The 17,556-nt window shown below is 42.0% G+C and overlaps 1 protein-coding gene across 1 annotated transcript in view; it reads left to right on the top strand.

Moving 5' to 3' along the window:
- LOC103588569 (tetratricopeptide repeat protein GNN-like) overlaps positions 1 to 17,556 on the top strand; it is a 61,267-nt gene that overhangs the window by 26,500 nt on the left and 17,211 nt on the right. Inside the window, 5 exon segments of the mRNA XM_008570282.1 lie at positions 1,215 to 1,413; positions 2,316 to 2,494; positions 6,042 to 6,181; positions 12,387 to 12,558; positions 16,772 to 16,919. Coding sequence (XP_008568504.1) covers positions 1,215 to 1,413; positions 2,316 to 2,494; positions 6,042 to 6,181; positions 12,387 to 12,558; positions 16,772 to 16,919 — 838 coding nt within the window.

Below are 17,556 nucleotides of genomic sequence, written 5' to 3' on the forward strand. Positions count from 1 at the left end.
CATAGTGTAGCTCACCACATGTGATAACAGCCCGACTATATGTCAGCCAAAGTCTGTCAACGAGAACTGCTGCACGTTGTATGCCAAGATGATGCTGGGCTCAAACCATTCCTCACATTGTATGTGTAGTTGGAGGAGCGCTGGATTTAAGTCAGAAAGTTTGAATCCTGCTTCTCCAGGGAAGTCACCTGGTCTGTCTGATTTTAAGTAGCTACGTTTGTCATATGGGGATTCATATATTCTCCTCATGAGGTTATTTTGTAAAAAGATCAAGTTAAACACAATGTTTTCTGTGAAAATGTTCTATATACTTTAAGCATTGTATTTAGCACTCCAAATCTTGGACTCAAGGTAGTATTTGTCTCAGTTCTTTTTCTCTCTCATTCTCCACTCCACTTCCCAAATTTACTACCCACAAACATGCCTTTGCCACACACAGTGGAAGAGGGGAGTTTTCTTTTCCTTCCACAGGACTTTTAAGCACTGCACTTGCCATCTGGGCGTACCTGCACACTTCAGACCAGGTAGCACGGTCTCTGGAAATCATTTCCGTGGAAATGAAGACTGATTATTTAAACAATGGGCTCCCCTTTGTTATAGTTCTTGTGAAGATCTGGGCATGGTGTGCCATCTAGCTGTGTGTTCCATTCACCTAGCAAGAAAAAGTGTCAAGCAGAAAATTTAAAAATACTTCTATTTCAGTTTTCAAAGATAGAATCACTAGAATCTAATTAAACAAAACCCTTCTGTTTTTGAGAATCTTATTTCTAGGTAGTATAATCTATTGGAACCATTTCTCTTTGGAAATGAAGATATAGGAATCTTGGCTGCAACATCAAATTCGCCGTTTATTTGCTCAGCTACCCCTTGGCCTATATGAGATCCGGGCAGTGGATTAATGTCTCCAAAATGCACATCCCCAGATGTTTGAAAGTACTTATTTAAGCAGTAACCATGGTGTATATTTAAAATAGAAAAGTAGGTTGCAAATACTTCCTTGGGGGAGGGGGAAGCTTCTCAAATTCTAGATCAGTGATCAAAACTATAACTAATTCTTTGGTAAATTCAGACTGATGTAGAAGAAGATACACTTTTTTCAATCTACCTTGACTTTTTATTAACTCTAATTATGGCTGCAGTACTGTCTTATTTTTGCTATAGTGTTTTCATACACTAAAAAGCCAGATGCATTAAACTAATTAATTTTTAAATAGGTGTAATCACTCCTGTCAGAGAAAGCAGTCCATATACATTTCAGAATCCAACAAATTGCAGGAAAACACATTTTCACCAAGTCTTGGTCAGATACTTCCAGAAGCAAACCACTTTCTGGAGAGTGTATCAAGAATTGCCATGGCATATGAAAATGAGTGGATGCTTAGAATGTTTGTGCAGCTTTCTCTCAAGCCCTAGGTAAGTCTTGCTGCTTTTATATTGTGTTTGCGCAGATTTAGCTTTTCTTTTTGCCAGCACTGTGTTTAGATACCCATGGTTCCCTTGAGCAAGAGGTATTCACTCATTTATTCATTCAACCACCCCTTCATTCATTCCGATGGGACCATCACCTGGCATCAACTTCTGTGGTTGATGGAGCCCCAGGGTTGCCCCATTTGTTCTGCCTGGCTCTGCAGTGTGTTCTTTTTCACACCATGTGGACTCTTCGCAAAGTTAAGTGGCATTCCGGAGAGAGGACAAGGACAAGAGTTGGAAAAGGATAAAGGATTTTCCATGTTCTCCTGCTAGACCCTTCTATTTTCTTCCTTTCCATTCCTTTCTTTTCCCTATAGTTCCCTTCCTTCCCCTGCCCCTCCACTTGCATCTCTTTCCTTCCCTGCCTTTTCCTTCTTTTCCTCTTATGCATTAACTCAGCAAACATCTATTGATGACCCACCCTGTCTCTCACCCCGCTGTGCTAGGCCCTGAGGGTGCACGAGTGAATTAGATACAGCTCCAAGTCCTTAGGGTGGTCCATCTGGGCAGGGGGAGGGGAGATGTGGAGCCAGAGAATTGCTACACATGGTGGTGTGTGTTTCATGACAGCAATGACACCATGAACTGAGCAAGCCCAGAAGAGGGAGGGCCAGTTGTGCCTGGTAGGCCCGGGGAGCCTGCCCAGGGGAGGGGGCATCCTGGACAGTGAGAAGAATTGGCTTTGACTGCTCAAGAGAAAGGCTCATCTTTACCTGGTGACCTACCAAAGTTATGTTAGTTAAGAAGCTTATGAATAGGCTAATGAATGAAATGTGGTAAATAGAATAGCTTCCTTCAAGAAATGAAATACTAAAATGATTTATATTAATATATTGTGTCACAAGTATCACAGACTTTGTATCAACAATCCAAAGCCCGAGCTTCTGGACAAGGCTGCACCTCATTCACTACTGGAATGTATTATTGGAAGCTGGATATGATGCTTCTGGGGCCTATTTATTCTCAGTGTCCAAGATTAAAGACAATCAGTGCCATAAAATAAGGAAGAGATATACACTCTCAGGTACAGTGATTAACATTGTTATGTTTCAGCGGTCCATTTTGCTGGGATATAGAGTGGCCAGAAGTTACTGTTTTCCCGTTTCCTCATATAATTTTGATCACTCCAACAGACTCTGATTACTCCTCCCCATAAATTAAACCAAGAATTTCTGAAGCATCAGGTAGGGCCAGACATCATCAGAGAAGCGGAACTGACAGGGAAGGGGATGTAGGACAAAAATTCCTTTTCCCCAAATCCACCAGCAAGAAGAGTCTTGAGGAGGGGAGGCCAGATCCTGCTATTGGCAGAGAGGAACTTTCCAGGCAGGCACACTTCGAAGCAGAGAGAGCTCCGATTCATGGGGTTCATGGGGACCGTGGGAGCATCCTGCCAATCACAGTGCCTAGCCTCCCACCCCCCGCAGGAAACGATTACGAATTCCCTTTTGGGGTCTCATTTTTCATTCTCCCCTTCTATTTTGAGAGATAAATAGGCTACTTACTCTTTTGACTCCTGCCTGCTTTGGGACTGTTCCTTTAAAAATCAAGAGTTTTCCAAGGGCGCCTCAGTCCCGTTAGATGGATGGGGGAGTCGTGGAGTGTCTGCGTCTCCCCCAGCTCGACGTTGCTGAGCTCCGGGATGGAGTGCACGCCCCGCTTAGTTCTTCCCTCTAGACTGTTTGATTTGGCTCCCCCTGGTGGCGCAAGGAGAGTAACAAGCCTAACTTAGGTTGACTGCAAATGATGTGCAGTTTGGTCTTGAACTCGCTTCTCCTCTGGTGCTTCTTGCTGGGTCTACCTGGTTCCCAGGTTTGTGCCTCCTTGTGGGACACATCTAGGGAAGTTCCATCTCTGATAGATGACAAGTGGGGAGGGCTTTGAGCCTAGAGGACAACTTCTAGGCTTGGGTCAGTTTTTACAGATTTTCTGTGGCATGATACTCTTGTTTTTGGCTGGAGCCCTGGGTCACATCAAAGTGAAGAAAACCCACTTCTGGCTGCAGTCACATTTTTGGACAGTGTCAAAGAAAAGAAAAGACAGACTAAGAGCAGATGTGGTACGTGCAGGCAAGGGACAGAGGTGCTTGGAGGCAGGATGCTTGCTGGTGGACACAGGATGGGTCCGGCTTGGGCCCATCTTGACGAGATGGCGGGCAGCACTCCAAGTGGCTGCGGAGAAATCATCTTGCTTATTAAGGGGCGGGGCAGGCTTTCTTACTAGGGCAAAGGGTAAATACATTACGTTACAGGGTCTTATCAGAAGGTTGTATGTGGTAATTAGGAAAATACCAGCTTTTCATAACTAATTATGAAGTTTGCCCTCCACTTTTAGAAACCTCTAAACATTTTGGATAGATGTAACAAAATGGTTTATTAAAACTTTTTCTAAAATATAGCTCTACAGAAAAATAAAAGAACAAATGATCCAATTTGCAATGGCTATACAAATTACGGAATAAGTCTGGCTGGTTAGCTCATTTGGTTAGAGTGCGGTGTCATGACACCAAAGTCAAGAGTTCAGATCCCCACACCAGCCAGCCACCAAAACAAAAACAAAAACAAAAAACAAAAAACAAAAAAAATTATGGAATAAATACAAATAAATTTAAAGAGAAATGTACAGGATCTTAACTTATAAAAAAGCATCCAAGTTACAGAAAATAAAATTTCATTATGCAGGGAGACACACCATATTCTTGGATGGGACAACTCAGTGTTGTATAGCCATTAATTATTCCTCAATTGATTTACAGACGTAAAGCAATTCTATTTGAAAACCCAATCGAGTTAAGACATTTCTAGATTTTCAAAATGATTCTGAAGTTGTTGGTGAAAAAATATGAAAATAAGAGTTTAAAATAATGAGCTTATGGGGCTGGCCAGTTAGTTCAGTTGGTTAGAGTGTGATGCTGATAGCATCAAGGTCTGGGATTTGATCCCTGTACCTGCCAGCTGCCAAAAAAAATGGAACAAAATAGAAACGCAGATACTCAGTATTGATATAAGAACTTAGGAAGTGATAGAACCTTTTCAAATCAGATGGATTATAGAATATGAGTAAATAGTGCTGTGATAATAGGTCACTATTTGGTAAAGGGTTACCTGAAGCATTACACCAGAATAAATTCCAGAAGGATTAGGATTAAATAAAGGAAAATGAAATTGTATATTTTTAAAAAATAAAAAAATGTAGGTGAGTTTAAGCAAGAAAGCAAAAGAGTATATCATGGAGAAGATAATTGATAAATCTGTCTAAATAAACATACAAAATTTCTGTATGTAAAACAAAATAACTACAAAACAACTCCGAGAAAACCAGAAACACAATTAAAAGGCAAGTGAATGACTGGGAAAAATATTTGTAACATACATAGCATGAGAGGTTATTGAATTGATTATTAAACACAATAATGGACATCGTCGATTCCAAACTGAGCCCTTGACATGAATCTGGACCCAGTAATCCTCCTGGAAATGTGCAAAAGCCACACCCTGGACAGAAGCCCTCCATTGTTCATCCAGACCACCCTCATTCACCCGCGCTAAGCAGTACTGATGGTTCTGAGGTTCCCCCGTCCCTTGATTCTTGCCCTTGGTTCTCATTTCCACCTCAGGCTCATTTTCTTGGACGGCCACTCTGGACAAATGTCTTGGACTCTGGCTGTTTTAGGTTTTACTCTCTGACTCGAGGCACCACAGCTCCTGGCCTCCCACCAGTTTGAGGGGTGCAGACTTGTCTGCTTATGTCTGTTGCTCACAGCCTAGAAGGCTGCCTGACGCACAATAGGTGCCCAATACATATTTACTCTGTGCATGAATGTGATCCACAGAAGAGCAGGAAGCAGGAAAGCAGGAGAGAGCATTCAAGGTTGGGGCGGGCTTCAACATGAGCAAAGGAACGGGTGAGGAACAAGGAATGTATTTGTGTCAAACACATTAGACAGAATGATTCGAAATGTAACATGAACAAATGTAGAAGTTTAGATACTGGAACATATGAAAAGGGAAATTCTGAAAATAAGGACTTTGCAGCGCAGTGTATTTAATTGTGTATTTAAGTTCAAAATTTCTGTTTTCATCTGTGTATAAGGTAGACTTCTGTGCACACACACACACACAAAAGGAATGGCTCCTTACTTTATTCTTTTAATATTTAACATTTTAATATTTTAACATTTTCTTTCTGTTAAAGCCAGCAATTCAAGATGGTTGCAACAGAGGGCAGAATTGTATAAGAAATGTAAACACCTTCTTGCATAAAAATCAGCCCAAAATACAAATTATAGCAATACCTGGATTGAGCTATATTAAAAACTTTTTTTGACTCTCTAGTTGTCAAAAATTTACATACAAAGATCATTTAAAAGCATTATAGCTATTTTTCATTTCATGGTTTAAAATATTTGGTATAATATGTAAATCTTAGTAAAAGCAAAGTGCTGATCCCTTGAGACAGAAAAACTGAAATACAGATGACATATTTCACCTCTGTATCAAGATTAAGCAGTGGGTACTAGGTGCTCCTTTCCAAATATGCTTTAGGATTGTTTACTTTTCTTTTCATTCTAGTGCTGGAATGCAGGCTTTTTGAGGTCACTGCCACTGACAAATGCCGATTAATATTCTTTATTGGGAGTTTTTTGAAGCTTATAGGCAAGACCAGTGAAGCAGAAGAGTTGTTCTTGAACGTTGAGGAAATGTTAGTCCAGGTAAAGTGAAAAAAATTTATATATATATATATATTTGTTTGTTTGTTTATTTATTTATTTAAAAAGATGACCGGTAAGGAGATCTTAACCCTTGATTTGGTGTTGTCAGCACCACACTCTCCCAAGTGAGCCACGGGCTGGCCCTTGAAAAAAAATTTTAAAGACTTCAAACTTTATTCCTTCTGTGTTAGATATTTTCAGATATCATTTATTTACCTTTATAACTTAGTCCACAAATAGGGGAATCAATTGATTACGTTCACTAAGGAGAAAGCTATGATTTTAACCCATGCCCCAAACTGTACATTTATAACAACAAGCAGTAAATAGATAAGAGTCATTATAGAATGAATGAATACTGGTAGGTGTCACTTTAGGGAAAAAAAAGAGATGTTCATAAAGCAAAAATGGGAATACAGTGGTAGACTGAAGTGAATTAATAAAAGACCAGCCAAAGACTTGGTTTTAACTTTTATAAAGATGTTGGGGAAGGTTGATTGATTATCTTGTCTATATTGATTTGCTCTTCCTGAAATGTAAACTTTTGGCTTTGTTGAATATAATGAAAGCTTCACTCATAAAACAGAACTGTAACTGTGCTAATAATACTTACCATATTTATCAGTTAAAAAAATTATAAATTTTCACTAATTTCAATACAGTTTTTGGAGTAAAATATCCCAAGACAAAGCTGTTATTATTTCAAAACAGAAAACTTCAAATTTTCATAAAACATTTCCCCCACTCCCATCAACATACATCTTTATAGAGGGAATTCAATCTAAAGAGATTTATAAGATTCAACATTTCAAATTCCTTTATGGGAGAGACAATGCTTGTTTTCTAAGTTTCATATCCTCCATGGCATATTACAACCTGTGGGTACTTAATAAATGTGACAAATGAATCAATAAATCAATTCGACTTGCAATTCCTGTGTCCTTAGAATAGGTAGTGAATAGGGTATGGGCTGTTTTCAGACAGACTCAGATTGAAATCCTAGCTTTGCCATTTACTGTTTGTGTGACTTTGGCAAGAATTTTAACCTCTGCCCTGGTGAGTTCTCATTTTTGAGAATTCTAATATCTTCCTCACTGGGCTGTTAACAGGGACAAGTAAGAAAGTGCCGAAAGCATTTCACACAAGGTCTGGTACACAGTGAGACTTGAAGTACTGGTAGCTGTTTTATTATTGCTGCTTTGGGTTATAAAGTAAGTGAGGCCTAGGTTAGAAATATTAAGAGAATTTGATTTAAGTTCTTTTTTTTTTCCTTTTTGTCTTTTTTCGTGACTGGTAACGGGATCGCAACCCACGGTGTCGCGCCCGCACTGTGCTCAACCAGTGAGCAGACTGGTCTCTATATGGGATCCGAACCCTTGGCGGGAGCGCCAACGCGCTCCCAAGCGCCGCACTCTACTGAGTGCGCCACTGGGCCGGCCCTGATTTAAGTTCTTTTTTTTTCCTTTTTGTCTTTTTTCGTGACTGGTAACGGGATCGCAACCCACGGTGTCGCGCCCGCACTGTGCTCAACCAGTGAGCAGACTGGTCTCTATATGGGATCCGAACCCTTGGCGGGAGCGCCAACGCGCTCCCAAGCGCCGCACTCTACTGAGTGCGCCACTGGGCCGGCCCTGATTTAAGTTCTTTTGATTACACTTTCATCTTTCAGGGAATAGAATCCACTGGTTATGTGGTTTTCTATTAAGACTGTGGAATTTTTCCCTGCACCCATTTTTTTTTTATCCACCTGAGGTCCACATTTTCTATCGCTGACATTTGTCAGTCTAGAAAGCACCAGTTATTTAATTAGATAATCGCTGAATGCCTGATGGCAGTCATTCAGTCACTCAGCTAACATTCCCTGAGGGCCTTGCTTAGCCCAGGCACTGTGTGGGGGTTGGGGTGATAGCCATGAGTGAGGCAGCCAGTTTCTGCCCTCATGGAGTGCCCAGTCTAGCTGGAAGTCACTGCCAGCATCTGCAGCACCTTGGTGATAAAATATGATTTGCAAAATACGTGGTCCTGGAGGGATGAGGCTGACTTTGTAGGAGGTGCGCCAAAGCTTAGACATCCAAAGAGAATTTCCCGCTTCAAAGTGTTCCTTCTGGAGGCATCAGCCTTATGATCCTATTCTCAAAATATTTTTGTGACAGTTCTTTGGGACTGGCCACCATGGAGACCATTAAAAGAATTTTTTTAAGGCTGTGAAGGCATTTCCAAATGAGAAGTTTTGTAACTATTTTGGGCAATAACAACTTCTTTGAAATATGTGCCTAACATTCATAATAGGAAAGATCTTGTCATTTGTGATGCATATATTCTATATTATAGTGCTCTTATAATTTCTTCAGATAAGGTATTTAAAAATTTTGATGCAATAGTTTTCAACTGGGGGATGATTTTGTCCCCCAGGGAAATATTTGGCAATGCTGGAGACATGTTTGGTTGTCACAAATTAGGGGAGAGTTGCTATAGGCATCTAGTGGGTAGAGCCCAGGGGTGCTCCTAAACATTTCAGAGTGCACATGATGTCCCCCCACAGCACAGGGTTATCCTGCCCCAAATGCCAATGGTGTGGAGGTTGAGAGGCCCTGATTTAAGTGGTATGTTTGTTAAAAAGTAGGTCTCATTACTCCCCCTGCCCCTCCAGTATTTTGTAGTAGCTACAGCTGGTAGCCGGAAAACTGAAGGGTACATTTGTGAAGGGGCCTTTGTTTATGCATCAAACAAAGGCTCATGTGTTGAGGAAATGTACAGAGCAGTGTACTGGGAATAGGCAGATCTGGATTGGACTCCCTTGCTCTCCTACTTGCTAGCTATGTGAGTATGGGTGAACTTATTTGACCTCACTGAGCCTTAGTTTCCCAAGCTGTAACAGAGGAATAATAAGCCCTACTACCTGTCATGGCTGTGAGTATCCAGTGGGATCATGCCTGGCAAGAGCTTACTTAGTGTGTCAGAGGTGGTGGTGAGTACAGGTCCGTGTCCTACGAATAGAACTGTATTCGTGCTTCACAGTCATTGTGAGCATTAACACATATGTACTGAATGCTCACAAAATGCAAAGCTTAATGCTTGGATTGTGGGGTGTCTGCCCTCAAGGAGTAGGTAGTCTGGTTAGGAGAAGGGAAATAAAAGACATATTTGTAAAGAGGAAGCTGACAATCTAAGACTGCATTTGACATGCTGATGATCATCACTGGCAATGTGGGCAGTGGGACTTAGAGGTGGAAGGACCACTGTGGCCTGGCAGTGGGTTGAGCAGCTGTCAGACTGCCTGTGATGGGGGCTTCTGTCCCACTCTCAGACTGATTTGGAAAGTGGCTATGACATTGGGAGGAGTAAAGGAAACCCTGAGAATTGGAGCCTGGTTGACAGAGTGGGGAAATCCAAAGAGGAAGTTGGATTTGGGGAGGAAGATAATGAATTTTGAGTTTGAAGTTCAGGAAAAATATCCAAGTGGAGTATCCAGCCAGCTAAGGGAAATGGAGGATTGAAAATCTATGGAGAGATTGGGGAGGCATCTACATCTGTGTGAATGCTGAAACCACAAGAGGAAACAAGGTCTCTTAATAACAACAGGAATTGGTTTTGGGGGAATTGTTAATATTTGGGAGGAAAGTAAAAGAAGAACTTGAGAAGGAGGGAGAGATTCGAAGAGAATTAGGATATCATAGTTTCCCCCAAATCAAGGAGGGAGTGGTTTAACAGCATCAAATGCTGCCTAGAGGTCTGGACAAATGATGACCGAAAAAAGGCCCCTGGGTCTGGTGAGTGGTGATGTCTGAAAAAAGGGCCTGAGTGAGTGGAAGGTCAGTCACTCCTTTCTTGGGCTAACCACTGGGTGGCAAGGGCTGTGTGGGAAGAGCCAAAATGCAGGGCTTTAACAGCTGAGTGTGAGATGTTGAAATGAAGAAGGTGTTCATATTGATACTTGTTTCAGAAGCTTGTCAGTAAAAGGAGAAATGTGAAAAGTCAGGATAGGATCATGTTCAGGTCGAGTTTGATCCAGGATATGTATGAGTGTGTGGAGTAGGAAATGAACCAGCCAGGGAGAGGGGCAAATTGGACATGCTGGAGAAAAATCTGTGAGGAGGCGGAACGGCAGGATTCTGAGAACTCAGGGCTAGAGGCTCACGAAGGAGACTGGGCATCTCTTCCCCTGGGGTAGTCAGGAGGGGAAAAGGATTAGTGAAAACACTGCTAATTCAAAACTTCGAAGATGAGGGTGAAAAAACAAACAAAAAAGAGGGTAAATGAGATGTAGCAGATGCTGTAATTTCCCAGTATTTATTCCCCCTTTCAGTTATAGTAGTAAATAGTGTGCCCTCCCTCCTGAATTTTTAGCACGGCAAACGACTATGTGGAAATAAGACTACATTTCTCAGCTTTCCTTGAAGCTAGTTATGAGCACATGCTAAGTTTTGGCTGATGGGATATAAAGGAGGTGATGTGTATAACTCCTGAGAAGCTTCCTTGAAGTAAAGGGTGTGACCTTCTTTTCCCATTTTTATCTTAGTTTGTTGAGGCTGCTATAAAAAAAATACCACAGAGTGGGTGGCTTAAACAACAAACATTGATTTCTCACAGTTCTGGAGGCTGGGAAGTCCAAGATCAAGGCACCAGCAAGTTTGGTGTCTGGTGAGGACCTGCTTTCTGGTTCATAGAGCCATCTTCTTGCTGTGTCTTCATATGGCATAAGGGGCGAGAGTGCTCTCTGGGGTCTCTTTTATAAGGGCACTAATTCCATTCATAAGGGCTCCACCCTCATGACCTAATCCCCTCCCAAAGGCCCCACCTCCTAATACCATCGCATTGGGGTTTAGGATTTCAACATGAATTTTGGGGGACACAAATATTCAGTCCTCTCCTCCTTCCTGCTGGTTGAATTCTGAATATGATGGTGAGATGGAATGCCATATTAGACCAAGTGGTATTCTTGAGAATGGAGGTCAGGCAAGGTCAAGCAGTGAGATAAAAGGAGCCTGAATCTCTGACATTGTGGCATGTCTATAGCCCTGGGCCACCTAGTTACTGACTTTTGCATGAGAGAAATTAAACCACTGTTAATTTGGGTTTTCTGTTACCTGTAGCCAGGCCTCATTCCAACCAATATTTGAGGGCAAGCTTTCAGGGGGTAGATTTGACCTTAGTAAAGTTAGAATGGAGGCTATCTTTGAAGTGGGGGATTGGGAATATGAGCAACAGGGATGAGATCGAGAGTAGCTGCTGAGAGGGGGGTACTTTTAAAGATAGCTCTGAGGCATGCATAAAAGTACCACAGGCCCAGGAGTTCCACACCATACCTGGCTGCCTCTGTGGATGAGAAGACCAATATCTGAGAACAAACATCACCTGTTTGCAGGACTCCTGTTAGAAAGCTCTGGGTCAAGCTGCAAAAGGTGACATGGAAGAGCACTTTCAGTAGGTGTATGAGAGTAGAAAGACTAGAAGTCTCCAAAGTCACACCAGGAGGCCAGGCTTAGTCACTCCTTCCTGGGCTAACATTGTGGTATAGTATAAAGTACTGCATAACCCATGACAATGATAATGCCATCCATTGTATAGGGCCTTATTAGTTACCAAAAACATTCATTTGTATTCTTGTTAATATTAGGTTTCCTGAAATGAGATATGAACACTCTCATTTCTTGTGCTGGATATTTAGAAGACTATAGCCAACCGGCATATTCTCATGCATTGATAAGATTTGATAGAGGAATGATTTAAGTTAATGAAGTTTAAGTACCCCTGAAATAAATATGCTAGACTAGTAAGGGGAATTTAAATTCAAGTGTCTATGTAAAAATGTGTCTAACATAAAGTTAGTAGCGCTCTGGTTCCACTTGAACTCAAGAGCCACATAGGCTGCATTTCCAGCTGTTCATCAGAATTCTGGATTCCACCTCCTCTGGAATTTTTAACACATGTAAGACATTGTCATGTTATTCTTCAGAAATTCTTAACATCAGCTAATAACCTGTGAAAACATTCTCTGAATTGTATTTTCAGTTTACAATATCCCCAATAAATATTTCACATAACCATTATTTTAAAAATATTTAAAATTCCCTGACAAGTGATGTAAAGCATACAATCTTTGGCAAGATCATTATGAAATGAGCCATTCTTGAGCACTGTCTGGCAGCTATACCCATCCTAATGCTGTGTTCCTTCGGGATGGTTCCTTTTTCATTTTGTACAGAGCCAACCCATGACAGAAATGCTTCTCAGAGTACAGAATGCCATCGGAGAGCTCTATCTTGAAATTGGGATGACTCGAGAAGGATTCCAGTATTTCCAGAAGGCATGGTCAAACCTGCTGTGCTTTGCTCTCAGGGACTTAAAAGACAGCCAGGACTTGGTGAAGCAGAAAGGTAGGGGGACACCTGCAGAAGGAAAAAGCTGTTGTGTCTCACAGCTGGATGCTTCCTGGGCTATTCCCGTCCACAGGAAAAGGGAAATGGGTGTGTGGCTGTGTTGGCTTGCTTTCTTTGGAGGGCTGGTGTGTGTACGAGTATTGGACATAAAGTGCCTCATTCTGACAGAAGCCCCTTTTAGAATGTCAAAGGCTGTTAGCATGTGCCTCAGGGAGACAGTAAGGAGGCCATCAGAGCCAGCCTTTCTGGATTCAAAGCCTATCTCTCCATGTAGTAGCTTTGTGCCTTTGGACACATTACTTAAGCTTTCTGGGTCACAGTTTTCATATTTGTAAGGTAGGGATATAAACAGAACCTACACTGTATATTGCTGTGATACTAAAAGCATTCATGGGGGCTGTAAAGTGCACAGAAGGATGCCTGGCATGTAGTTAAGTACTCATTGATGGTGGCTGTTATTTTATCTTCAAACATCCCTGAGACTGCTGTGGCACCACTGATATAGTAGAGGTGAAGAATATCTACTGAACTTATGTTTTAAGCAATTTTGACCCACTGATTGGCTTAGTTATACTTACATGGCTGTATCAGTTAGCTTTTGTTGCATAATAAACCATCCCAAAACTCTGTGGCTTAAAACAATTTTGGGCCATGAGATTTGGGTGAGCTGAGGGATTCTACTGGTCTGGGGTGAGCTCAGCAGATTTGGGCTTGGCTCATTCAAGCATCTGAGATCAGCTGGCAGGGCCAGTTGGGGCTGGCTGGTCTGAAAGATGTCTGGTGGTTGTCTGGCTGGGATGATGGGTGGCTGGGCCACGTTTCCCATCCTCCAGGAGCATAGCCCAGGCCTGTTCACTTGGCAGCTCACAGGATTCCAAGAGGGAGAGCAGAAGCCTAAGCCTAGGCTCAGAATTGGTACAATACCCTCTTCCACTGCATTTGATTGGTTAAAGTCATCAGGCTTTATTCACCTTTTGATGGGAGGAGGTACAGAGTAGCATTGCAAATGGGAGTTGGGTGCAGGCTTGTGTGGCGAATTGCAGCTGTTTTTTTTTTTAAAGAGGACCGGTAAGGGGATCTTAACCCTTGACTTAGTGTTGTCAGCACCACGCTCACCCAGTGAGCAAACCGGCCATCCCTATATGGGATCCGAACCCGTCGCCTTGGTGTTATCAGCACCGCACTCTCCCGAGTGAGCCACAGGCCGGCCCGAATTGCAGCTGTTTTTGCAATCTGCCACCATGGCTAGAAGATCATAGGTCACCTTGGGCAAGCTACTTACCCTTTCTAAAGTTCATGTTTGTAAATTCAGTTTTATAGTAAGAGTTATCATTTGTATCATTTGTTATCATTTGAGTTATCATATTGCTTACTATGTATAGGCACTTTATGCTCATGATCTCCTTTATCCTTTAATATACCTCATATAGTATTATTTATCCCCCACCCCTTTTTTTGATGAAGAAGCTGAAGTTCAGAGAGATTAAATAACATAAACTACTTCAGCTTCCGCAGCTAGCAAATCTGGAGTTGGGAGTCCAAGCTAGGTCTATCTGATCCTAAAGCCTGTTTGGGTAACTCCTTGCTGTACAGATTCTCTTACAGACATTTATGAAAGTGTAATCCTTGATATATACAGTTGAGTTTCCGAGTTGTTGTCCTAATGCAGGCAGGACTGGTCATAGGTATGCTGGAGCCTTGGTGAGCAGGGGAAACCAGGGTGGGAATGAGGGATACTTACATGGGAGCTGGGCCTGGCCCTCCAGAGGTGGCTGGGCAGTTCAGAGCAAAGTTCTAAGGGATCAGGCAAACCTGGTTTGGTAGACAAGTGTGGTTTTCCAAGGAGGCCATATCAGCTGGGTGAGGGAGATGGGGGTTCTGGTAAAATGGGATGCTAGGAGGTATCAGTGTCATTAGTGGCAGCTTTGATGGGAACACACTGTAGTTCCAGTCTCCAGGCAAGTGTCAGGTGGGGGTGGGCAAGCAGACAAAGAGAGGGGAGTGAAAATTTCAACCTGATCAGAGTTCACACATTCAAGAAATGTTTATCAAGCACTTGCTATGCCCCAGGCACTATGCTGAGTCCAGAACAGTGAGCAAGACAGAAACACCAACTCTGTCATTTAAAGGAGGTAACATGGGCCGGCCCATGGCTCACTCGGTAGAGTGCGGTGTTGATAACACCAAGGCCCTGGGTTTGGATCCCACATAGGGATGGCCGGTTTGCTCACTGGCTGAGCATGGTGCTGACAACACCAAGCCAAGGGTTAAGATCCCCTTACCGGTCATCTTTTTTTTTTTTTTTTTTTTGTCTTTTGTCTTTTTCCGTTTCCGGCAACGGATCGCAACCCTCGGTGTTGCTCCCGCGCCTCGCTCAGCCAGTGAGCGGGAACCGGTCTGTATGTGGGATCTGAACCCTCGGGCGGGAGCGCCGCCGCGCTTCCCAAGCGGCGCACTATCCAGTGCGCCACCGGGCCGGCCCCTTACCGGTCATCTTTAAAAAAAAAGGAGGTAACACACAAAACACAAGTGATCCAATACATGAAATGATTACAGGCAGTGCTAAATGCAAGCTAGGGATGGAGTTAGAGAAGTGGGGTTGTGTGTGTGTGTAGGGGGAGAATCTACCTGTGAAAGATGTTCAAGGGAGGGGACATAGAACTGAGACCCAATGGACTGCAGGAGCCACATGTGGCGAGGTGAGGGGGCAGTCCTGGTAGAGGGACAGCACCTGCAGAGCCCTGAGGTGGGGGAGGGCTGAGCCTGTCCTAGGAGTGGAAAGATGCCTCAGTGAGCAAAGAGCAGAAGGCAGTTGGACCCAGATTGTGCAGGGACTTGGGTTGGCATTTGGACTTTATTCCAAGCAAAGCCATTGCAGGGAGTTAGGGTGGAGATGCCATCATCTGATTTCTGTTTTGAGATCACTTTTGCTGATGTATGGAGTATGAATTACATGGTGGGTAAGAGTGGACATAGGGAGATGAGTTATGTGGCTGTTCTGCTCCAAGTGCACGGCATAATGCTCTGGATGGGGGGTAGGAAAGAGTGCAGTAGGCACTGGGCAATGAATTAGGTACTGATGATGGTAAGAGATGTTTCTTGATAACTTAGTAGTAATCCTTTAATTAAGACTGACTTCCATAGCACAAGGAGTTAAATCAGCTTTTCTGTAGTGCTAGCAATGCTCTAATAACACCTTCTCAGGACATTATTGTATTAGTTTGCTAGAGCTGCCGTTATAATGTACAATAGAGTAGGTGGCTTAAACAACAGAAACTCATGTCTCATAGTTCTGGAGGCTAGAAGTCCAAGGTCAAGGTGTCAGCAGGGTTGGTTTCTTCTGAGACCTTTCTCCTTGGCTTGCAGATGGCTGCCTTCTCCCTGTGTCCTCACAGTCACTTCTCTGTGTGTGTGTGTGTGTCCATGTCCTAATCACCTTTTCTTATAAGGACACCAGTCATATTGGATTAGGGCCACCCTAATGGTCTAATTTTAACTTACCTACCTCTTTAAAGACCCTATCCGCAAATACAGTCACATTCTGAGGGTATTTGGGGTTAGGACTTCAACATAGGGATTTTAAAAGAACCCATTTCAGCCCACGTAATTATTATGTTTTTTTTTTTCTCTTTCCCATAGCAAAGTATGGCTTAGAAAACATTTTCTACTTTTTAGGAGTCCGTGTTATTGTCAAAATACATAACTCTCACTAAAGAAGCAAAATTATTGTCTTTTCAGAGAGTACATTCTCAAGGCAGTGCATATCTAGGTACAGCCCATTATTTATTAATTAGGTTTGTGGGACTTTTTCATGTGCTTCTTGTTGTAAGGTTGTATCATGTTATTGTATCTTATTGTAGGACTGTACTGGCTGTTTTCTGTCGGACTTGGTTACCATGGTGATGACTGGCTTCACTCCATGCATGTTCTCACTCTATTTCTGACCCCGTTCAATGCAAAACAGACTCAGAATTTGGTTTTAATCTATTATCTTAGCTCTTTGGTCCTATAACTGCTGTGTGCACACAAATGCATTGTATGAAAACCAACCCCCATGCAGTGCAGATCAATAGTTGATTTATTAAGAAAAAGCCTGGTTATTTGCAGTGATGAAGAAATGACATTAAATGCTATATCTATTGACATCTTAACTCTTTTGTGGAAAAAAACCTTAAGCATCATATTCTTTGCTAAAATTTATTCCCTGCAGTCAGAGTGCTGAATAACCTGGCAAAGTCAGCGTCTGAGGAATACTTAAAAGAATATCACATTTTGGAATATGCTACCGAAATTTCCAAGTCATTGGACAACAACCCCCGTGATCAAGCTACCATGAAATACACTGAAGGGATTCTGATGTAAACATGTATTTTTCTGAAAATTTTTTCATTTTCTGTAGTAGCTTTCATTCTTAGGATTAATATACTTAATCTCCACCTATTAATCCATTTACCATCTAACTGATTTGGTTAAGGAATGCTGACATTTAGCATTTTCATCCTCTAGCTTAGTGGTTCTCACCACTAATTTGGGGCCCCTCTTGGCTCAGGAGACTTTGGACAGTGTCTGGAGACATTTTTGGTTGTCATGACTGGGGGTTTTGTTATCGGCATCTAGTAGCAAGCAACTGGAGATGCTGCTAAACATCATACGATGCATGGGACAGCCCCTACAGCAAAGACTTATCCAGCCCAAATGTCAATAGTGCTGAGATTGAAAACAGTGCTCTGATTTCTTTATAAAGATGTATATATATATATATATATGCACACAAACATATACATCTTTATAAATATGTATATTTATGTATATAAAAGAAAGATAGTATATATAAATCACTTTGAAGTTCTTGACTCTCTACATACACTGTTCTGCTGTTTTATATCATCCAGGATAGATTTCTGTCCAAAATTAAGGATGCTTATGAGAATTATTCTTTTTTTTTTTTTTTTTTTTTTTTTTTTTTTTTTTTTTTTTTTTTTTTTTTTTTTAAAA

This window comes from Galeopterus variegatus, unplaced genomic scaffold, assembly GCF_000696425.1.
Source record: "Galeopterus variegatus unplaced genomic scaffold, G_variegatus-3.0.2 Scaffold588, whole genome shotgun sequence".
Classification (NCBI taxonomy): domain Eukaryota; kingdom Metazoa; phylum Chordata; class Mammalia; order Dermoptera; family Cynocephalidae; genus Galeopterus; species Galeopterus variegatus.